This window comes from Acanthochromis polyacanthus, chromosome 14, assembly GCF_021347895.1.
Source record: "Acanthochromis polyacanthus isolate Apoly-LR-REF ecotype Palm Island chromosome 14, KAUST_Apoly_ChrSc, whole genome shotgun sequence".
Lineage (NCBI taxonomy): Eukaryota > Metazoa > Chordata > Actinopteri > Pomacentridae > Acanthochromis > Acanthochromis polyacanthus.
Window position 1 is genome coordinate 20859567 of NC_067126.1, and position 24644 is coordinate 20884210.

A 24644-nucleotide genomic window follows, 5' to 3' on the forward strand; every position below is an offset into this window, starting at 1 on the left:
ATCTTTCTTTCTTTCTTTCTTTCTACCTGGAATTGAGGCCAACGCATCTCTGTAGCTCAAATTGCTTTGCTAGCATCACCCAGGCTCTCGCGCTCTCTAATGAGCTGTGCTGGCTTTCTGGTGACAAAGGAAATGACAGCTGGTGTGATTACAGAAATCTGGGACTTGACCAAACTGCAACTTGTGGGGGGGGGAAAAAAGAACAAAAAAAAAACTGGGGGAAGGAAGAACTTCTAAAAGCAACAACATCCATTGAGCCACTATCTTTTACCAAGAAAGGGAAAGGCAAAAATAAATAAATAAAAAACTCAAAAGTGTATCACCATGGCGACTGCAATCCAGAGATGGTAATGACATAATAGTAGCAATGATGTTAAAAAAATGACAGAATTTTTAAATCCAGGGAAACTGAGGATGCTGTTGTTGTACTATTACAAAGGCTTGCATAAGAAGGCATGACCTCAAACCCCCAGAGAAGCCAAGAGAGCCACTGCTGCTGCATGAAGGATTATGAGGCTTCATTTAACTGGGATATCCTATCTGTTTCCCTGAGTACTGTCTTTACAGCCATGATAGTAACACTGTAAGACCGTATACAGCAGATGGTTATGGCACAATATAACCGAGCTGATCTATCGTGCGCCAAGTTTCTGTGGATGATGGAGTTACAATCTGTCATTTGTTTTATTATCCATTGTGTGTTTTGACATTATGAAATACTACAGCTATAAGCGCACTTTTACAATCTCCTTTCCTCAAGTCAGACATGAATGTTCGCAACTGCTGACTGTGAGCTTACACTCCAACTGGACGGGGCAGCTCTCAACAGTTTCCACACACCTCCCTCTCTCACACACAATACACTGCTGGCATTCTTTTCCTAAAGCGTCCATCTGATTCCCCCGTTCCCTCTCCTAATCCCAGTCAAATCTTGCCATTACAGAAAAAAAAATCCAATCCTCCCATCTCACTATCCCAATATCTGCCCATTCCTCCTTTTCCACGGGCCTCCAGTTGGCAATCTCTCTCCACCCCCCGCGCCACTCTCCTCCTCAGCCCTGTTCCATTATTTTCAGGGATGGCAAAAAAAAAATATATGACAATAAAAATCCCTGATGCCGGTGAGAGTGAGGGCTGGCCCAAAGGTGACCCTGCTATTCTCATCAGCCTCCGTCCCACTTTTCACCCACCTCCACTGATAGCTCTGACACACGGTGGCTGCCACTCGCCGTTTACATTCCCTTCACACGCCAGATACTGTCTGAACCTTGCTGCCTCCCCACTCCAACTCATCTCATTTAGAGCCCCTGCTGCGCACACCAACACACACACACAGGCAGAGGAAATTTCAATAATAATTTCAGAGTGCTATGATTGGATACGTTCCCATGGAGAGACGGAGGAAAAGCAAACCAGCGGAGGTGAGAGATGGAAAAGGAGAGAGAGGGAACGTGTGTGGATGAAGGGATCTAACGTCTTTGCCTCTATCTCATTTACAGATCCTATCCCTCTCTCTCCAGATTATGTCGTTATCCCCATGCCAAAATAAAAGATTATCAGCCAAACCTTTCTTATGTGCTCTGCCTGAACGTATGCTCTGGGAGGCCCCGAGGATGATCCTGTTCTAACATGTGGGGACTATCCTGAGGTACATTACAATAAACTCAAACTCCCTTCCTTTTCAGGTGATGCACTCTGTGAGAAAGAAGTTGTCTGATTATGCAACATGTTGTCCCAATCCTTCTATCCAGGGCTGAATTAACAGCCCCACACTGGGACCAGCATCTGTTTGATTGGATTTGGCACCACATTTGTCACTATCAAAATCTGTAAATACATTTAGTGGAATATTTAACATGATCTGTTCTTTCCTTTATGGGGTCCCTGTGGGTCCTGGGCTTGTTTTCAGGGTAATTTTACTACCTTTACATGGAACTCTTATCTTGCCATTGCAAGAACTCGCCTTGATATGATAATAATTCTAGGCTTTTTAATGTTGACTTTTACAATAAGGCAGAAAGTACTTATTATGAAATAGCTACACTACCATTCAGAAGTTTGGGGTGACTCAGACAATTTCATGTTTTCCATGAAAACTCACACTTTTATTCATGTGCTAACATAACTGCACAAGGGTTTTCTAATCACCAATTAGCCTTTCAACACCATTACCTAACATAATGTAGCATTAGAACACAGGAGTGATGGTTGCTGGAAATGTTCCTCTGTACCCCTATGGAGATATTCCATTAAAAAATCAGCCATTTCCGGTGAGAATAGTCATCTACCCCAATCACAATGTCTAGACTGGATTTCTGATTCATTTAATGCTATCATCATTGAAAAATTGCTTTTCTTTCAAAAAATATGGGCATTTCTAAGCGACTCCAAACTTTTGAATGGTAGTATATATTTCTACATTTTTCACCATGAAATGCTGGCAGTAAAGATATCTTTTAGTAATTATGTAGAGGAGGTTATCTGGAATCTGGCAATACCAGAACCACAATGGTGTGATACAGTACGACTTTAGAACTGGAAAATAATATTTGCTCAGTGCCTATATGAACATATCTATGCAATAATGAGTTTGAGTAGGTCCAGCTGAAGCAATGGGTGTGGAGATGGATGCAGAGCTGTAACTGTGATTAAATCTGATGTCAATTCAAGAATATTTTTATCACCCACACTTTGTCGGGCAGACAAGCAAATACAGTGACGAAAAGGTCAAGTCGTGCAGTATTATTAGATATGCGCTACACCTCACTGCAATAAATACTTAAAGAGCAATACAACAAGACGAACGGATGTGAATTTGAATGCAAAGTGCATCTGTCAGGGTTTCAGAGTTAAACTTGATTTAAAAAAGGAGCCAATGTTAGTCAATGAGGTCACTGACACCGAGTCTGTGCTTGCTATGATCATAGCATTACTTTAGCCGAAGGAATCTTTTCCACTAAACAATTTACCAATCCACAACTTCTTTTGTTATCACTGCTAGCTTTTCATCACATCAGCACTCACAATTTTAAGCAACCATGACCACAGTAAATATTACAGGTCTGCATGCACCCATATATCACTTTAACGTCCAGTCCAGGCCTTACTTTCTGATTTGCTACACGGGGGACACACTAAAGCGTGCACTGGTATTAAACTTTGACATTGGACTTTAATCATTCAACGTGGAACTGTGTTACAAACAAGCCTGGGCTTTCTGATGCACTGTGCACTTTTAAGTCTGTTATTTTTCTGCCAGCAGAGCATGCTCAACACCTGCTGCCTTACAAAATAAATAACAAGAAACAATCCACACCATGATCACTAAATGTGCCCACGACTGTTTCCAGAGGCTTCATCAACACACATATGGCCAATCAGTCAGAGGACTGTGGTCTGGTATTCAGCTCATCATTACTGTAAAATGTAACAATCACCTCGATGATGACTTGCAGAAAATGCTGAAACGACTTTTCTGTTTGCAGTCGATTCACCAAACCTCTGCAATAAACAGAGTGTTGCTTTAATGTTGAGGATATTGGTGCAGAATGTCAACTTCAGTAAGGTTCAGACTTTTCAACAAGGCTGGAAGCCTATCTACCCTTCGGCTTTCACCTGCCTATTAGGGTGGAACATATTGGCTAGATAGGTTTTGTGTGTGTGTGTGTGTGTGTGCGTGTGTGTGTGCGTGTGTGTGTGTGTGTGTGTGTGTGTGTGTGTAAGATGTGTAGCAAAGAATAACTGAATAGGACAGACACACACACGCGCGCGCACGCGGGTGGGCTGGCGGTGGTGAGCCTTATCGCTATGCCACAAAGTGGGAAGATTAGATTACTCACTTCCCTAAACCTCTAACTTGGTTACCATAGCAATAGCAGTGTGACTGGGGCAGCAGCTCGTCACTGTGGAGGCTGCAGAGGCAGGAGTGGATGGAACAATCACCAGGGGAACAACAGGTCAGCCGGCTGCTTTACCTCAGCACCTCACCGCTCTGTTCTGTTCTATTCTATTCTATTAAACAACATCAGTAAAGCAAAGATTATTCTTCATTATTCTCAATATTACTCATCATTGTGCTGGATCATCGTTGTGAATCCCTGCATACATTTTGATTGGATATGTTCCTCCACACTATCTGAGGATTCGATACAATAATAAAGTACAGGGTGCTGCCTCATGTTGTGCATTGCTGCAGATCGACTAAGAAAGATCAATTGATATTGAATTCATAATTGTACTATAGTGGCGCCTCTGCCTTAATTCAAATTAATGAAGTGCTTGCAAATCCATAGTGTTGTGGGTCTGATCATTAGATTAATTACCCCAATCAGGCTATTGTATTTCAATTAGGCCAAGTGCAGTGTTTATCTTTTCATTAGTCAACACTCAGAAAAATAAATGTTCAACAAAGAGTGGAGACAGGGCGTGGCGCATGTGCATATGAATACAAAGAAATACAAATCTAACATTGTTATCTGTCTGCTGATATCGGTGTCATAAATAATAGGGGAATAACAGCATCGTGTTTGCTGATCTTAACAGTGCTGACAGACAAATACTTAAAAAGTCTCTGCTTAAACAAAGCTCAGGGAATAATTAGAGGCACACACAAAGGAAATCAGGTAGGAGAAAAGATTGAAAGAGATACTTAGAAGAATGCCCCATAAATACTGGTAATTAGACTGTAGACAGTCCTGACGTTCTCAGCCTGCCGCTAAGGACTCATAATGGAGTCGTTTCTTACCATTCAAATAGAAAAATGGCTCTGACAAGTTACGGGACACTGTTTTGACCTTGACAAAGCACTTAATTTAGATAAGAGTTACCCTCGAAACGGCAGTGGAATCAGGTCACTTCAATGCCAGTAGCCCACAGAGCATGACTGAGCTTAAATCTTTGACTTCGGGACCTGAGGCAGCAGAGACCCGCTGATTCCTAACCAGTGTTCTAGCTGGTTCTGCAGGGGACTAATTATAGGTCTACTTGAGGATTTCTCTAAAAGGAGATATTTAATATTGAATTAAAAAAGCCATGAAGAAAGCCCACACAGAGTACATTTGGGTGTTTTAAAAAGATAGTGAATAATTAAAATTACTGGTTGGCAAACTAACATTTTCACAAGCTGGATTCTTCATATTGAGATGTGTTAGATATACACTACCAATCAAAAGTTTGGGGTCTCTTAGAAATATCCTTATTTTTGAAAGAAAAGCAATTTATGTCAGTGAGGATAACATTAAATTAATCAGAAATACAGTCTAGACAATGCAAAGGCCTATTCTAGCTGAAAACGGCTGATTTTTCATGGGATATCTCCATAGGGGTACAGAGGAACATTTCCATCAACCATCACTCCTGTGTTCTAATGCTACATTATGTTCGCTAATGGTGTTGAAAGGCTCATTGATGATTAGAAAACCAGTGCGCAATTATGTTAGCACATGAATAAAAGTGTGAGTTTTGATGGAAAACATGAAATTGTCTGAATGACTCCAAATTTTTGAATGGTAGAGTATATCATGATCAAGTCCATGAACTGGTTGTTATCCAGGCAGTATGGCTCTATGGATGGTGGTGGGTGGTCAGTCTGTCAGCTCACCTTTTCAGTGAAGGGACTGAACCTACATTTTCTAGTCTTTGTCCTCAGAGGGAAGAAACTACTGACATTTTCTTTAAGTGCTTTTATGAGATAATTAAAATCTAAAATTTCTCAACAGTTATTGGAGTAAATTACTGTATGTACAAACATTCATGGTCACTGGGGAATGCATTGTGATTACTTTCGAACTGCCAAACTACTATATTATGACTGTAGACTTATTTTCAAGTGGTATTTCCCAGAGTGCCTATGCATGAATTTCCATGTGGGCATTATTAGTCCTTTATATTACAATCGCACATCATTCCCACACATATGGTCCAATAGGGACCTCCTCTACCTTCAGGGATACAAGGTGCATTATCACTAAACAGAAGTAACGCTGATAATGCTGGTGACCGTTTGCAGTCATGTGAAAAATGCACGGATACAGGGAACCACCCTGTATCCGTTTAACCCAAACCACGATCCTTTTCTAAAGCCAACTGAGTAGTTTTAGTGTCTAAATTTCACCAAACACTGACTAAATGAAATTAATGAAAAGCAGTGAGTGAAATGAAAGTCAAAATGACACTTAACCCAAAAAACACTATTCTAATAATGAACCAAAGTCCCTCCAACATCCAAAAGTGAACTTGTGTTCCGCTTTGTAAGTGCAAAACTGCAGCTCCATCAGCATTAAATGAGGTGATAACAGAGCCCCATTAAATGAGGCGATAAGGGCCTGCTGAGCCTACTAGAAGGTGGATGAGCTCTCCACTGGCCCATATGTTTGGGAATGATGTGCCATTTAATAGTATGATAACATCTGAAATGGGTAAAACTTGAGTGGATCTGATGTCAGATAGATCAGTGATTCACAGTGACTGGGCTGCAAACTGGCACCTGTTCATGCAGTGTTGGTGACCAGTGTGCACAGATTCTGCAGCAAAAACTGCTTCTTTGAGACCAAGTCAATGGCAAAAATCATGAAAACTTGACAGTATTTGCTTTTCTTTAGTACTGTAGGTATCAACAAAAGATATAGGTACTGGAGACACTGGGCGTTAAACAGCAACATGTAGAGTGACAGTGGCAGGTTCACAGTGACTGTAAAAGAAAAATCCCACACCCACATCAAAGGTATTTTGCATTTAAATCAGACAATCAGGGTTCAATTCATTTCAATTCAATTTTATCTATATAGCTCCAATTACAATTCGGATTGTCTCAAGATGCTTCACAGAACTCGTGCCTGAATCCCCAGAGCAAGCCCTAAGGTGACAGTGGCTAGAAAAAAACTCCCTTTTAACCGGAAGAAACTTTGGCTCATAGGGGAACCATCTGCCGCTACCTACAGACAACTGAAGGTTAGCATAAAAATGGTGCTACTAAGCATTTCAACATGTCATCACAACATACTGCAATGTTAGCATAATTGATGCGGTAAATTAAATGCTAGCAGGCTTCTGTCATTACTGGTCCGTCCGTCAAAACAAAATACAGTGTGTTTGTGTGTTAAAGACAAGAGTTTACTTTGATATACAGTACACTACCGTTCAAAAGTTTGGGGTCTCCCAGGCAATTTCATGTTTTCCATGAAAACTCGCACTTTTATTCATGTGCTAACATAACTGCACAAGGGTTTTCTAATCATCATTTAGCCTTTCAACACCATTAGCTAACACAATGTAGCATTAGAACACAGGAGTGATGGTTGCTGGAAATGTTCCTCTGTACCTCTATGCACATATATTCCAGCTAGAATAGTCATTTACCACATTGACAATGTCTAGACTGTATTTCTGATTAATTTACTGTTATCGTCATTAAAAAAATGCTTTTCTTTCAAAAATAAGGACTTTTCTAAGTGACCCTAAACTTTTTAAGGGTAGCTGATCTATGCTTTTGGTACTGAACTTACTGTCACAGATTTCCAGCGGACCAGCTTGGCAGATCTTTGGTATCATGACATCCTCCTGTTGCAGAACATTGTTTTCTCTTAACCTTTCAAGAGATCAACAAGGAAGTATTATCATGGACCCTTTCTTGCCACCACCTCCTGTCAGTTGAAGTGAGAATCTTACCGCTCCTTCCAGCTGCACAGTATTGTGGAACAGACATCCTCCACTTACAATTATCTCACAGAAACTTTTCAGTAAGCGGTGTGCTGTATTTGTTCTGTGGCAGCAATAGCCTCTATCTGATCTCTGCCTGTCTCTTGATCAGCCACTGCCTGCACAAAATTTCATGTCTATCAATCCAAAAGCTGTTGAGATTTTTCAGTCTGAAAGAAGCTTGCTGAAACCCATGATGGCTTCAATAACTGCTTCGATCAAAAAATTAAAGATTGCATTCTTTTTTAAATCATTCCAGTTCATTATTTTGATGTTCTGTCACAAAGTCTAACTGATTTACTCTCTCAACTTTTATCTCTCTTGGCATTCTAACAAATGGCCATTACAGCTTTACAGATTTGTCTGTGTGTCTAAATAATCTGACTGTCTGCTTTAAAAATACGCTTGTTGAGACGCACAGAAATCTTTTAGGTTTGAGGCTTCGGCTGTCTTTTGCTCTTCTATGATCATGTGAGTGCAATTCAATTTTCTGTGCAATTTGATTTAGACAAATGTCTGATTCTGACTAAAGGGGCCATGTGACTACACTCATGTCCAAAGGGCATCTCCCTGCACAGTTGACTTGTGTTCTCACTTATCAGATCAAAGAAAAAAAAACCACAAGAGGACACAAGCACAAGGATGAATGCACCCATGCTTGCATGTCTGCTCTGCACTCACACAAGCACCCACATTCACACATATAAAGCCAATGAAACCGGCAACTTCCTGACTGAGCCAAGTTTTATGTGTGTAGATTTATCAGCAGCCATTAAAATATATTTGATTTTCACCGGGATGCCTCTTCGTTGCTGCCTCCTTCAATAGAAGTCCAACCCGCCTTTTACAACCACTTGCTTTAACCTTCTCTCCCGCTCATAAAACACCAGCAGCTTCTTCCACCTCTGCCAGATCCCCTCCTCCTCTCCCTCCATCTCTTCTACTGTATCTCTCCATCTATTTTGACCTCTGCTATGATTCTATCTTTATAGGCTGTGTTTGTGTTCCTCCTCCTCTTGTCCTTGCCCTCGTCTTTCCCCTCTCACGCCTCTACTGCACAAATACCCTCTCCGCCCTGAGCTATTTTTCCTTAATTGTCTCTTTTTCCTCCCGAATGATCGATTCGTCAAATTTATCTGGCAGTTTGAGCATAAGGAGAATTCTCAAGCTTCTACTTGAAACCACCCAGAGGTCTCAGAAGGTGAGCATTCATAATGAGCTTTCATGGGGAGATCCAGAAAAATAACCTCCCTCACTTGCTTTTTTTTTAGAGGACAATGGTCTATTTTAATGTGCACAGTGGCACTAAACTCTTCACCTTTTCTCTGACTGATGCTCCACTGTCATTTCTGTTGTGTAACTCTTGTTTTTCATGACAAAGCAGGAACTTGACTAGAATTCTAACTGTAGTATAGTGCAAATGGTGTTGTACTATATTAAGAATTAAAATCTCAGTAAAATCCTCTTCTGAAGGACAAATGAAACATGTCTGGTGTCTTTTCTTATTTCTCTAATGATTCCTAAAGTTCACCAGAGATCAAATGTATTCTTATATAGCATCTGTTGACATTTTGTGAGCTCAGGTATGGTGTTTCTGCTGTAACACTGTAAGATAAAACTCATGCACTTCTTCAGAATAATAGAGTCCTATGAATTGCAGACTAACATGACTCACTCACATTAAAAATCTGCTTCATGATTTGGTGGTTTTGTGTACTTTTAATGTTTTCAGCTGACTCATTCTACAACATGGTTCCTGTGAGAAAAAAAAAGTAAAATGTGCTTTTAGTGACAACACACATGATATTTGGCATCACCAAAGCACAAAAAGTCAGCAGCGGTTGATAATCCATGTAGACGGAATGGAGACACAAAGAAAACTCAGCATATAAGGAGAGAAAAAAATAAGGTCAGACTGTTATTACGCCAGAACAGAACCCTGTTTGGCTGCTTCGCTTGCACATGAGCAGACAAATCAGATTTGATCGCATTCAAACATAACATTTATCTATTAACATTACAAGAGAAAATGCTTTTAAGATAAGGATTAACCCATGTAACAGAACCGCAGGCTAACATTAATCTGCAACCTGACCTGTAAAAATGGATGCACTATTGTGAACAAAGCCTATTTCTTATGTAAGCCCACAAGCTAATGTAGTATGAAATGTTCCTTTCCCCTCAGATTAACACTGGGTTAGGATGCTAACATTAAATTAGTCGGCAAACACATTCTATTTCATACAAAAATAATGTTCTAGTCTTACTCATGCAATTTGTCGTTGAATCCAAAGTGCGACAGGTCTGCCATGCCTGTAATTACAGCTTTGGTTTTTTTCCTCCTTTATTGCCCTTTAATCTTATAAGAATTTTATTTGTCTTTGGTTTTGTCGACTATGTCCTCTTCTTTGGAGTTTTTGCTCTTGCAAAGCACAGAGATCCTTAATGGGAGCAAGACTCTGTGAATGCTTAGTTCCTCTACAGCTATTATCCTCATGTCTCACAAGAAAATGCTGGAAAACAGCCCCAGGAAGTGTAATTTTTGTCCACTATACAACAGAGTACAGAGGCAGAGCCAGCATCCAGGGTACTACAGACAAAGCATGTCGTTAATGCTCATGTCAGACTTCACAATACATGTAAAAATCACAATGCAAGTTGACTGTATGCATCCTTCTATGTATGCAAATGTTGTGTTTGGTGGACTTATAAACCACTGTTTAAAAGTTTGGGTCACTTAAAAATGTCATTGTTGAAAGAAAATCTTTTTTTCAATGAAGATAACATTAAATCAATCAGAAATACAGTCTAGGCATGGTTAATGTGGTAAATGACTATTCTAGCTGGAAACAACTAATTTTTAATGGAATATCTCCATAGGGGTACAGAGGAACATTTCCATCAACCATCACTCCTGTGTTCTAATGCTACATTGTGTTAGCTAATGGTGTTGAAAGGCTCATTGATGATTAGAAAACCAGTGCGCAATTGTGCTAGCACATGAATTACAGTGTGCGTTTTCATAGAAAACATGAAACTGCCTGGGTGACTCCAAATTTTTGACTGGTAGTGTACATATAAATTGTGTATTTCACTTTGTTCCTCCTCACTCCTTCTTCTAATCGCTGCCTGCCCTCCTTCTTCCTCAATCTTTGAATCAGTCTCCGTCTGTTTCCTCTGTTCCGTTATCTATTCTGCGACTTTCCCCAGGCTATTTCTTTGTCAACCCCCCTCACCCTATCCTTCTCTCCCTCTATCCTGCTCTCTGGTTGACCTAGCACCAGTTTCATTTCCGCTGGTTCGTCCGTCTGTCTGCCATCTACTTTTTGGTGAGGACTAATCTCTTTTTCAATCTCTCCCTCTCATATACAGTAGGCTTGGAGAAGCTCCATGTGTGGGAATTAATGAAGGCACTGCATGGGTAAACATAAGGCAGGATGGAGATGGGCGAGCGCAAATATATGCATGCGTTCAAACATGCACTGACAGATGAGCTTGACTGCTGCCTGTGTATTGTCTGTGCTCATGTCGGTGTCTTGTTAGTCAATTAGGCAACAAATGAGAGTGTTAGCTGAGAGACACGCTATTAATCAGCTGCAGACTTTGCATGATCAGTTACTTACACAAAAGTTATTCATAAAAAGTCATTCACAGCTCTAAGCGCCTTTCCATCAGACAAACTCTCACAAAGTTTTCACTCCCTTTCACTGCACATGTCCTATTATCTTATCAACTAGCATAAGCAGCAAGCATTGCTATTTTATTGAAATAACAATTGTGCAGCAACAACATGAAATGAAAACAAAACAACACAAAAAAGCTTAGTCAAATTAATCAGTTTGAGACCAAAAATCAGAAGACATGTGGTCATTAATGCTGCATGCATTTTTGTACCCAGCAGTAAACATGTTTCTTTCTGCTGTACATTGGAATGATTCAGCATGGGGAGTCTCTGGGGATTGACTCATTTTTGGAGTTGACTTCAAGTGGATATACTCAAGGAATTGCAAAATAACCTCATGAAATAAGGCATTTATTTTGCAATTAAACTTTTCTGCCAAATTCGCAAATCATTCAGTGCAGCAACTGCAAGCAAAGACCACTTGAAAAGCTTGTGAGATAATAAGAGGTATGTTGGCACTGACAAGTGAGCTTCACATGAAAGATGAAAGGTCAGAAAACGTTATGTATTGCATCTTTCTATGTATTTACACTAAAAAAGTTTGGGCTCACCCAGACAGTTTCAGGCTTTCCATGAAAACTCACATTTTTAATTTCATGTGCTAACATAATTGCACAAGGGTTTTCTAATCATCAATTAGCCTTTCAACACCATTAGCTAACACAATGTAGCATTAGAACACAGGAGTTATGGTTGCTGGAAATGTTCCTCTGTACCCCCATCTAGATATTCCATTAAAAATTAGACGTTTCTGAGTAGAATAGTCATTTATCACATTAATAATATCTAAAAAAAAAAAAGTCTTAAAAAATAAGGACATTTCTAAGTGACCCCAAACTTTTGAACAATAGTGTATGTTAAAGAAAAAGAAGCTATTTATTTCATATTTATGCATTGTTGTTCCCATGTTAACCATTTAATGTCAACATGCCCCAAGAAAAGGGGTCTGAGGAAAGCACGTCAAGTCCAAGTGAATACTTTCATCTCTAGAAAGCTTTTTGTCTTTGGAAAGTTGGACTCAACATTTCCTACACTGTATGGAAAACTAATCGTTAAGCTAAACTCACAAAACTAGTTACAACCGTCTATGAAAAGGAATTCATGAGTTCTTTGTTTACTATAAAGGCTGTTACATTTGTACTTCTACTCGAGGAAACAGGTAAAACACCAATGAAACAGCAAAGACTGTGTGTGTTTTAAGTTTAACAGTCAGTAATTTTTTAACAATTGCCTCTTTGCGTGTCTGTCAGGAGTAAAATTAATATTTATTTGGAGTTGTGTTTCTGTCAGTTCATTCCTCTTTGCATCTGCCTTTTCTCAGGCAAATATCTGGCTCTTTAACTCTTAAATGCTCCCCTATGTCTATCGGCCAGTTGTTGTTTTGTCTGCCTGCTGTGGATAACAGTGACATACAGTATGAGGGAGCATGAACCAAAACAGCAACGCTTCGTAGGTTCAGCAATACAAGTGACCTTTTTCATTTGGCAAGTAGTCATGTGACTGACTGACAATGTAAAAATATTTATTATTAGAGTAGCTTTAAATAAAACAATGAAATACATTAAAACTTGTCCAACTAATATATTTCACAAAACTCAGCATAACATAACCTGATGCTTTCGATACTTAACCGATACTTACAATACAAAGTATGTTCAAGTCAAACCTGTTTCTTTGTTCCACAAAGTTTCTATTCTAGAGCTAGAGCTACAATTCTTTCTAAGTGAACTCAACTTTTTAGTCTTCCAGTCCACCATGTCTGTTTATTACAAAAAAAAAAACAACCAAACAAAAAAGCAACATATTTTCAGTGGTGGAAGACAGTGGAAACATAAAAAAAGAAAAAGACAAAAAAGAGAAAGCATATTGAAAAGCTGCGCATGTGGAATTCGAGGAAGAGGTGAGTAATCTTACCATCATCTCCTGATCCTGAGCCGGCATCTGCAAAGCAGAACAAACAGTTATTAACCAGAGGCTTGCACAGCCACAGACATTAGCTGAATAAGCGTGCGTCTGCATATGTAACTGTGTGTCTGGGCCATTTTGAATGTCTGCTTGTGATTGTGTGCGCACACCAGAAACGCACACTTTGTGAGCTTCTGGATGTGTTTGAGCGATAGGAGATTTCTCTAAAGATGGTGCACAAAGTGATACTGCCTTATGAAGAGAAAAAGCAGGAAGAAACAGAGAGAAAGATGAGAGTGAGATGGAGGATGCGCTGAGGCTTTGAGCACCCTGCATCTTCCCCATTCTGCAGCAGAACATTGATGCTAAAACCTTCAACCGTGGACCCTGCAGTGGGAAGCCACAGTTGCAAATGTGTTTGTGTGTCAGTGAATCCTTCTCCATGGCTTTCCCCGCTGAATCTATGTAAAGCTCCCTCAAACACACTGGGCTTACTGAACTGTTCAACAATACAGCTGTGAAAGCGATACTCACGAGCACTTGGAAGCTCAGTGTAACTTGAGCTGCCGCATAAAGTGATCTGCTAAAATGCACAGAGCAAGAGAATAGACGCATGCAGGCCCTCTGAGGACTGGAGGGGATAATGCCTCAGCTCCATATGAATACCCATGTGAGAAGGGTTTAATAAGAAGGTTTTATAGTGGGGCGAGAACACATGGAGTCTGACCAGCAGGCTGAAACTGATACTTTCAGGACATAAGGTTTGGATCAATAGAATACATTTTTTATGGGATAAAAACATGTCTGCATGGTGTTGATTCTCGGAGGTCGGTGCAGCAGACGGTTAGATGTGTCAGGGGAACCTAAGTCTAAAAGCAAACAGTTAAAGTCTGAATATAATCAATACTGTGAGACTGTCTCCAAATGGAAAGAAAAAATACTTGCAAATATACAATCTTTTGGCTACTGATATTCATTTTGATGACAAGCTGAATAATTCACATAACTAACATTTAAGTGACCGCATCGTGCTCATGCCCTGGGGATTGGGTCCAAGCCCCTATGTGCAGAATTGGGATAGGGATAAATAATGTGCACTGCCTGTCCAAAAAAAAAGTCACCACCTGGATGTAACTAAACAAAAATAGGTAAGAGCCTTCCATTGGATAATTACTGCGGTGATGAATATGTTTCAGCTGCAACAACTTATTTAACCGTCGTGTCGTCCTGCGGGTCAAAATTGACCCGGTTTAAAGTTTGAAAATGTGTAAAAAAAAAATATATATATATATATATATATATTTTTTTTTTTTTCACAGTGAAACTTCTGATGCCCACATTTTCAACATTTTTGGGAAATCTTTGAACACTTTTTGGTGGAAAAAAAGAAACGTAAAAAATGTTTCTTAAGAATATTCACGTAAAAATCAACCAAAGTCCAGTGAATTTCGCTGGATTTTGGTTGGTTTTTCTGTGAATGTTCTTAAAGAAAATAGCAGAAGTTTAATTGATATATATATGTAATCACTTTAGATATTTTTAGGATTTTTTGGAACATTTTAAAAAAATATATTGACAAGAATTTTCTTGCCAAATTTGGGGGATCTTTTTTGACAGAAAACTTTTAAGATAAACTTTTAAGGAATCATTGGAATTTTCTTCCTGAAGGTTTTGCAAATTTTCGTAAATTTGAGGAACTTTTTTGATGAATTTTGAGATTTTTTTTTCAGACAAGGAAACAATATTTTGAGTGCCTGTAAATAATTACAACAGGAGGGTTAACCCAACTTGATGCAATGAGGAGCTTTTTATTTCTAAAACAGCCGTGTTGGAAGACATATCCTCTGGTTGTGGAAAGGATGTTAATCTGTTTCAGAAGGGTCAAATTATTGGTCTGAATCAATGAAAGAAAACAACTACGGAGATCGTTGAAACTTCTAAAATCAGGTCCAGAACCATCCAGCGCCTTATGAAAACCTGGTAGGATAGAGGTGAACCATCCTCCACGAGGAACAAATGCGGTCAGGACAAACTCTTGGATGATCGTGGTTGGAGATCACTTACACGTTTGGTGAAATCATGTCATATTTTGGATGGGCAGTGTGTAATGCACTGTGTGGGATAGCTATGACTGTTGCAATCCTTCTCCTGTTAAAAAAAATGGAGGGTCTGAACACACTGATGGACAAAAATGGGTCTGAAAGCAACAAATAGACTGCATCAATTTTCCCCACAGTTGTCACTTTATTCTGCAAACAAAAGCTGCCATCAGTACAGTGAAAAATGCTATCACCAGAAAACAATTCAACACGCAGTAGGTTTAAAATAAGTCAAATAATCCGAAATTTATGGATATAAATCAGTGTCCATAAAAAGTGCAATATATATTTTTACAGCTTGATTTTGGGGATGAGTCAGCACTGCAACCCTCCTGACTACCAGCAGCCTGATTCTAGACAGAGTCTGGGTGCAGATGGTATTTTTGAAGGTGGTGTCAGGGTCTTGGGACAACATTAGCATCAGGAGCTGAAAGCAGCTTTACAGTGCAGCTAACTGAACTGAGAAGGGGGATGCAATTAGTGGTTTGCTCCTGCGTGGACAGAGAAGAGCCACAGAGGGGGAGCAAGGAGGAGAACATTTTAAACTAGTACACTACCTGAAACAAATGCACCCAGCTTAGGAAGTAAAACCACAGTCAGACCAGTTTTGGTTTAAATGAAAGATAATGAATGGAAGAGTAGCGGATTACAAATATTATTACAATAGAAACACTCTCATTCATTCTGTCACAGTGACCGACAAAGACATCCCTCTTGTGAATCCTCGGCGTTCCAAGTCAGAATTATGGAAAATACAAATCGACTGACAACTTCTGTAAACTACACCGCTTTGATGCATGCATACACTAAAATGCTATTTAAACTGTTAGGTAAAAAATTTAATTTGCATGATATTAATGAGAAAAGAAAATTAGAGGGGTATAAAAGTCTGAAAGCACACTGAAAATCTGTAATGTTTTCAAGTAAACAAGTTCAGAAATGTAAAATAAAGAAGAAGCACTTCACATTCTGCACTGTTTGTAAGTCAGCTATCAAATATAGGCTTTTGGTGGTAGCTGTACTGAAGGTGATATTTCCTTGAATTGTTGCTTTCCATTGAAGCAGCGTCCAATTGACACTCAGCTGGATTTGATCAACTTATCATCAGCGGCTTTTTCAGGTAAATCAGCCTGCAGCTATTGTTCAAATATCTTTGCATCTCAGGTTCGAGTAAAGCATTGCCCACTAAGCAGCACTGTGATGGAGGGAAACACGGTATCCGAAGTAAGAGAAAGGTTCAGAAGTTAAACTGCTACTCTGAGCAACAAGAAAATTGCTTCACAGTTGGCTGTCTTTTAACACATGACTTTTTCTACACTTCATCTAGAGTGCATTGCACACATTATATCTGACACTAAAGCTGCATATAAAGTGCATTAAAACCGGCATCAATAAGAAAACAAACTTTTACCTAACAAACTATCAGAGTCCTTTCAGTGTCTGCTGGTAGAATCAGCTTAAGGTAGAAAACTGGTTAAGACTAGCTAACAGGCAGAAAAACTGTCTGTGGAAAATGTTCTGCTGCTACACCAATAAATAAACTAACAGTGATCATATCAGAATTAATCAAAATGAGGAGAATGGAATTTATGGAGAATTTCAGACCAGACTGTCAATCAAGCAGCCCCACCCCCTAACGGGACTAAAACTTAAATGTTTTATATAATATTCAATATTGATTTATTTTCAGATCAGCCACCGAGCTGTAGAAAAGCAGTCTTTGGTGTTTTAGTTTTTGCCGTGCAGATTTGGAGTCTATGGAGATTTTTTGGAGCCAGAACCTGCTGGATGGAGTGGTGCTGCAAGTTTATGACACTTCCAGGTAGGCTTCGCTTTTGAAGCCAGTTGCTACATCCATCTTTATTATATAGTGTATGGTAACTGCTGAAGTACAGAGCTGCAGAGTGGAAGTTTCTAAAGGAGTGGTGCACCACACTTTAAAACACTTTGTGGATCCGAAGCTCGATCAGGTAGACTAAAAGTGAGCACACCATTGGGAGGCACATCCAGCTTTGGTCAGAGATAAAAAAAATAAAGGTTAAATCAAGAATGCAAGACTCCAGTCAGCAAAAGTCTGGTTAAAGAAGGCTGTCACATAATGTCTCAGCGGGTAAGCGGTATCTCTAAACCACTCTTAAGGAGGGGAAAACAAGACGAGACACTTGGAAGGGGCTAAGACATGCAGTAACGGATGGGGAAAAAAGTCTAATTTATTGATGAATCCAAGTGAGGAAGTTAGAAATTACTGACAGTGGCAGAAGAGTGTAAGTAAGAAAGTCAACAGAAGAGAAGATGATACTGCATTTGAAGGGATGCTACTCTAGCAATGGACACCTGCAGGTAACTGACCACCCTGACTAAGGAGAAGCAGCTCTCCATTCCTCTGAGAGCTTCACCACCCTCCAGTTTTCAAGTTTGTGGTGAAGGATTCCTACTGCAGCAGGATAATGAGACAAACACACCTCAAAGTTTTGACTTGAAGATCAAAGAAGATCAAGGAGAGCTGACTGTGACAGATTTCCCCCCACAGTCTCCTGATCTCAACCCCACTCAACATTTATTAGACACCGAAGACGGAGGAACAACAAGAAGCTCTTTGGAACATTGTCACATCAGTATGGCATAACATTGTTTATCACATCAAAACAAGCTGGTGGAGTGTATGCAGCTCAAGTATTCCTGTCTTCAAAGCAAATATTGAAATATTCTGAAATTCTTTTCACTGACACTATTAAGCTCATATTGTCTGTTAGAATGAATCATTTTCTAATAAATTTAGAACAAATGCACCTGTGTCCTCATACTTTTGACCTCACTGTCCATACAACACCTTCAGTAGACCTCACGAACACACAGAATTCAGTAGCACTCAATGTCAGCGGCAACTTTATTTCCTCACAAGAAAACTCCATAGAACATCTTTAATGTTGGAGAAGAAAAAAGTCAGTGAACATGCTCCACAAAAACCACCCTCCTCTGCCTTTCTCCCTTTTAAATCTGCAGAATTTCACTGACCTTGGAGCACGTGGGACACTAAATGTGCAGTGTTTCATGAAAAGGCTTAGCTTGAAGGATCAGGCTGAAGTCAGAAGGGGTTCATGGGAGATCAATAAAAACCTTTAGTATCTGTACAAGGGCAGAGGTTTGAGGAGAAAAAGATTGGCATTAGAGAAGAGAACAAAACGGTGAGGGAGATAGGCGCAAGCTTACATTTTTACCTGCTTGTCTGCCAAATGAAGGGTCACAAAAAGGGGATACCACACAATTTTATATTGTGGGAGTCACTGGAGAGTTTGTATAGAGTGCAGGAAAGAAGGGCAAAAATAGAAATAAATGGTTTCTTTTTTGGTTTTCGAGCAATTGATTAGAAAAAGTAGAAAAGCAGAAAGAAGAAGAGAAGAACCTTCTAGGGGAACTGTTATTAACCTGACTGAGCTGCATAATGCATTGTACACACACATGAACTCACTTTTCTATTATGAGATAGTCTTAAAAGTTAGGCTGAAGCAGATGATATGATAGTTGCATGGTAGGCAGTTCTCTTTGTGTGCGTGGGTCCATGTAGAAATTCAATTTGAATGGACTAAGTTCATTGTAAACATTTGTGATTGATTGTCCTGAGATACACACAAGCAGTAACACAAACTAGAACACGGCAGTACCACTTCTTTCTTACAAAACACTCAAATCACTCAACTGTACCACTGCATGAATGCAAAGACAACTCATGAACAACATTTCCAACACAGACACAGTCTGTACATTTCTTGGAATATGTCAACATATTTGAACAAACAAACGTGTGTCCTCTTTGGTACAATGCAGATTATGATGTACTAAAACAAATTGGATTTTGTGCTCCGTTTTATAATCTAAATATATCAAAAAGTAACCAATGACATGAAATATCTCGTCAGCCTTGCAATTACCATGACCTTCAAATCCATTCAAATAGAATTGATGATTTAAATCTCCTTAGAGAGTGAATGAGAAAGGTCAACCCACCTCATTGAAACCCCTGACACCTACGATCTTCTCTTGTCTTTGCTGTTTTAGTACTGGATGTGATCATGCCAAGATCTACAGAGCTCTCTAAAGTCCTTCAGAAAAATATGTTGTGGATACCTATGAGACTTCAAGAGATTTAAAATGATCTAAAAATGCCTTGAAATACAACTACAAATGGTGTAGCTTTTAAATGGTGGCCAATATATCCATGACTGGCCACATGAATTTAGCAAATTCAGTGTAATACAAGAAATCTCCAATTAGCCCAAAATTGCATCCCAGGACCTGCAGGTGATCCTGTAACTGTTGGTGCCAAAGTGCACGTGTTTGCAATCACGAAGAGATTGCACAAATTTGGCTTCTATTGGAGACATGCTGGAAAAAGGCTTCGCTATCTGATAACTTTAAAGTAAAACTACAAATTTCCAGTGAACATACAAGCAAAGAGCCTGTAGCCCTTTGGAATCATCTGCTCTAGAGCTGCTTTGTCACAGTTGCATAGACATGTCTGGGGAAGACCAAAGACAGCTTTATAGGAGAACCTCAGACCAACTGTGACTCAAGGTGGTGGAACATGTTCTTATTTAGGGTTGCTCTACTGCCTCAGGGTCTGGGCAGCTTGCAATCATTAATTCAACTATAAAGTCTGGATAATATCAAAAATGGCTTTACCCTAAAGTGATGTCATCTCTCTGAAAGTTGAAATTGATTCAGAAGTGGACTTTTACAAAGGATAACGATGCTATCACACTGGTAAATCCACCAATGACTCAAAAATAAGAAAGGGAGCGTTATAGAATCCACATCTGACATCCATTGAAATGCTGTGGTAGGATCTCAAACAAACAGTACATGCAAGAAGCTGCAGCTGAATGAATGGTCGAAAAGGGATAAAAAATTTCTGCAAGCCAATGTCAGAAAAGAAATTTCAGCTCAGTAGTACAATGCTATTTTCTTTTTCCACTAAAGAATGTTACATCTAATGACATCTTTCATTCGAGAAAATACTGAAGAAGCATTTTTACTCGTCATCTAGTGACCACTGAGGAGGGTGGATGCCAGGATTCAGATAGCTTTTACTAGCTTACTGACTAAACAGTTTTCTAGATGGAGCAGTATGTAGCAAACAGTTTGTGCTTCATGTAAGGAGGTGGAAAGGGAGCATGCACAGTCTGATGGGTAGATGGACATGTAGCATGAACTGCATTTTTATAAGCTACTACCATGTTTTAGCTGTTAAACATTAACCATACCTTATCCATATTACCTCTCTGTCTGTCAACAGAATTACCCAAAAAATACTGTGTTGGTTTTAATGAAACCTGATAGATGGGTGAAGCAGGGACACAGGAAGAGCCCCTTAGATTCTATTCGCTTCATTCAAAATTGTGAGGTCGGGCTTTGGCCTTGGAAGAGGACTGAACTCGGAGTGCATTTCTAGTTTATTTGATATTACAATTATCTAGCTTATTAAATCATGCTTCACCTTCTTCCAATTGAACCTTGCATATTCAGAATGGGAACAGCTCAGAGAAAAAGAAACACACAAATTCTTGAATATCTAAGACAATCCAGCTTTGGTATAAACATCACTCAAAACAAGAGGATGAAGGGAAAATTGGTTTTCATGGCATTTAACTCCAATGCGATCACGGAAGCAGGAATAACAGCACATATTTGTGTAAAAAAAAAGTTTGCATTTTTTTGAGCTTTTGCAGGATGCTCCAACATTCTCACTCTGTATGATAGAGCCACTCCAACCTAGAATAACCTTGGTGCCCTGAAGCTCATCTGGACCTCTGACTTCGACTGGAGGACAGCAAGCTGAAAGATCTCCAGTGATCAATAATGTATTAGATTATCCTTACTCACTGTAATTACCTTAAATTCGGACAGACTTTTCAAGTAATTAGAAATGACAGAGGTTTTCTTTTTTTTTTTGTGCACAGACGATGAATGGAGTATTGATGACTCCTCCTGTACTCCATGTGAGATAAACTGACACCATTGTACTGATTCTGCTGGTCTACCGAGAGCTTAATTCATCAGCCAAACATATGGCTCCTGTCGTCTGTCATCGCAGTCACACAAAATGGTGATTAAACATGCCATCAACATTTTAACAATGTGTCAATTAAACCCTCTCTCACCTTTCCATTTAATGACTTCCTGAAAGTTATGTGGTTCAAACCGTGAAGTGAGTTGGAAAATGCCATGTTAGCGCTCGCCTTAGCTCAACTCTTCCCTTTGGGGAAAATAGACTGCTGGGTTTGTTTCGCTTCGCTAAGCTAATGCTTAACTGTTCCTCACTGTGCCGGTGCTAGCACCTGATATGATGGGAGAGTGGTGCCATTCTGGGCTAATCAGCTTTCAAAGCCTTTGTCCTGCTGATAGCTCTTCTTTTTATCGGCTTTTTAAATCAGAACTTCCTTATCTGTTGGCAACACGAAGGTAACAAAGATGGGAATTAACAAGAATAAAAGAAGAGTAAATTTGCCGTTTCGTCTGATGATCATTGCACTAAAAGCTTCTATAGTAGGCTACAAAAATCCACTTTACAAGATGTCATGAAACTAAACCTCTGTGATACAACACTGGGTCTCGTTTGCAGCTTGCATTTAGCGGCCATTAAACAGTGTTTTTCTTTTGGGACCAAAAAATAGAGGGCAATGGTATGAAATCATGTTTGTCTGTGCCTCAGTGTCATCACTTAGCATGAAACTGGCACCTCAGCAGGCCTCCTGTTTACTGTTTGGATCGACAGCAGAGTCAAACGTCTGGCCTCTTGGCCTGGGCAGCATCTAAGAGGTTTAATGAGAGCACGCGAATCTGCGAGGTGGCTGAGGACGGATCATGGGTGTCTGTCATCTGCAGTAAACACAAGGACAGACCTGGCAATGAAACAAGATATGAATTTATTACGGAATCTGAAGAACTGTCTCCCACTAATCTTAAACTCATTTTGATTCCAGTTCAGCAGCTGTAACTTAGCTGGAGTGGAAAATAGAAATCTGGTCTAAAAATTAAAACCACAGGAGACACGGGAGCCACTAGGAGAAGCTGTCATTATTTCTTTCACCTATAAATTCAACTTTATATTAAGCATCAAGTATATAATAACAATAAAATGACTAATCGATATCAGTTATTTAAAATCTTTGGCAAAATCCATATATTTCTCTGTACATATTGACATTCAGTCATATTTTAGAATTAGGGCTGCAACTGACAAATGCGTATATATTTTAACAATTTATCTTTTTGCTTTGAGTATTTTACTTTTATTTATCCATTTATCCTTTTACTAATTAGTCGATTACTGTAAGTGATTCATTTTCCTCTGAGCAGAATGGAAATGGAGCCAAATTCATAACACAGCCATTACCCTTTATCTTGACTACTAAAAAGCAACTTTAGATATAACTGCTGGTTAACATGTAGTCTTAATAAACCATGTTTCTGTAACTATTTTATATTTGTTCCATTGTCTGACAACAGAAGCAGACAATATGTAAATGAGTGCAGCTTTATTGGGAATTTGTCTGTATTTAATTACAGTATATGTGAACACTGAGAACAGGAGAGAAGAAAACATTTTTTAAAAAGTCTCCATGCTGAGACGTGTATGCGTGTCTTTCTTCTCGTGGTCATGACTTGGCCCATGCCACTGTGGCACACTGCTGAAAATCTACAGTGTACAAATCATATTTGCTCCACCAAGGAAAACGGTGGGTTATGTGACAATTGGTGTTTTTTGTCTGTTAGCAACATTTCTCAAAAATGGACTAACAGATCTGGATGATATTTTCAGGGCCAAATGATTCAATTTTGGCAGTGATGCACCATATAGTCTGGTGAAACGGATGTGTTAAGGATTTCTGTATCATTGTGAGAAAGTGGCATGACGTCACTAACTATGATTACAAATGAAATCTACGTCAGCTGCCTGCTGACAATGACATGATTGCGATCTTACAATAAACTGACCACTGGAGACCACAATTTATTTTAAAGATTTCATCCATCTTAATACATACAACGACTGAGCAGCCTTGGCGGAGTACTGCACTTTCTGACTGCTTTTCTAGTTTTGTTCCGTTAAAATTTAAAGTACTCAAATTTTTTTCAAAGGCTTGAGTCTTTTGGAAACTTTTACTTTGAATGGAGTTGGCCTGCCACCATTGTTTGGCTCAGGTTGTCCAATGATCGAAGGGTCGGCGGTTCGATTCCCGCTCTGTCCTAGCCGTGTGCTGTTGTGTCCTTGGGCAAGACACTTCACCCACCTGCCTCCAGTTCTGCTACTCACACCGGAGTATCAATGTGTATGAATACACAATAATGTTCCCCTCAGCTCGACCGTGTGCTTTAGCTTCTTTGAGTTCATAGTTGATGGTTTTTGTTCAGTCTCGCTGGCCTCATCAGCATCATTTTCCCGCAGGAGCCAACATCTCCTTTCAGCTAGGAAGCTCTGATGAACCCACTGTTCGCTACCAAGACAGCACAAACCAGCAAACAAGCAAAGCCACTGTTGCTGACTAACAAAGTGAAGCATTTACCAGCTAAAGTGACAGATACTTTGCTTTGGATGTGGTCCGGGCCAAAGCACAGCTGAAAGAAAAGTAAAAATATCGGGGTTTTTTATTCATCAGATCAGCAGAAACGCTCCGTCAAAGTCATGCTTACGAGATGAACATCATGTGATATGATTAAAAGTACCACAAAAACCTAGTCAATGGATGTGGTGGTGAGGTTGTTTTCTAAAATATACAGTCCCATGATGTTATGAATACTCGGTCTAGATTTTCTTTCACCAATTTTTTCTTGCAGAAGTGTGTTTCATGATATCGCTCACCTCAGGAAGGGAAACAAGTATTGGCAGAGGCGAGCTGACATATATCCATTATACTGTGAACAGTTACTGCTAATGGGATTTTGGAGGATGGAAATGGAAAAGAGGGCAGGAGGAGGCTGTGTGAGAAACAGAACAAGAGAGGGGAAGATGGTTTAGCAGCAGTCCATACAGTACAGTAGCTGTGGCGCTTACATTCTTTGCTGTTACTCACATGGCCGCGTTCATGGTATTTTAACATATTAACTGCTGCACTCATTTTATGTTAGCTTTGCTGAGAGTATCAACTAAATGGCTAAGTGCTGAAGAGCCAGTGGGGAAACACTTCAGAAGTAGCTGCCTACCATACTTTTCCACATGACAGGTTTGCTACACTTAGTTATATAAGAAAGCTCTCACACTGCCA

General features: G+C 39.6%; 1 protein-coding gene across 1 annotated transcript in view; it reads right to left on the bottom strand.

Moving 5' to 3' along the window:
- tmeff2a (transmembrane protein with EGF-like and two follistatin-like domains 2a) overlaps positions 1–24644 on the bottom strand; it is a 144324-nt gene that overhangs the window by 57056 nt on the left and 62624 nt on the right. Inside the window, exon 4 of the mRNA XM_051959146.1 lies at positions 13292–13318. Coding sequence (XP_051815106.1) covers positions 13292–13318 — 27 coding nt within the window. The remainder of the gene's footprint in view (positions 1–13291; positions 13319–24644) is intronic.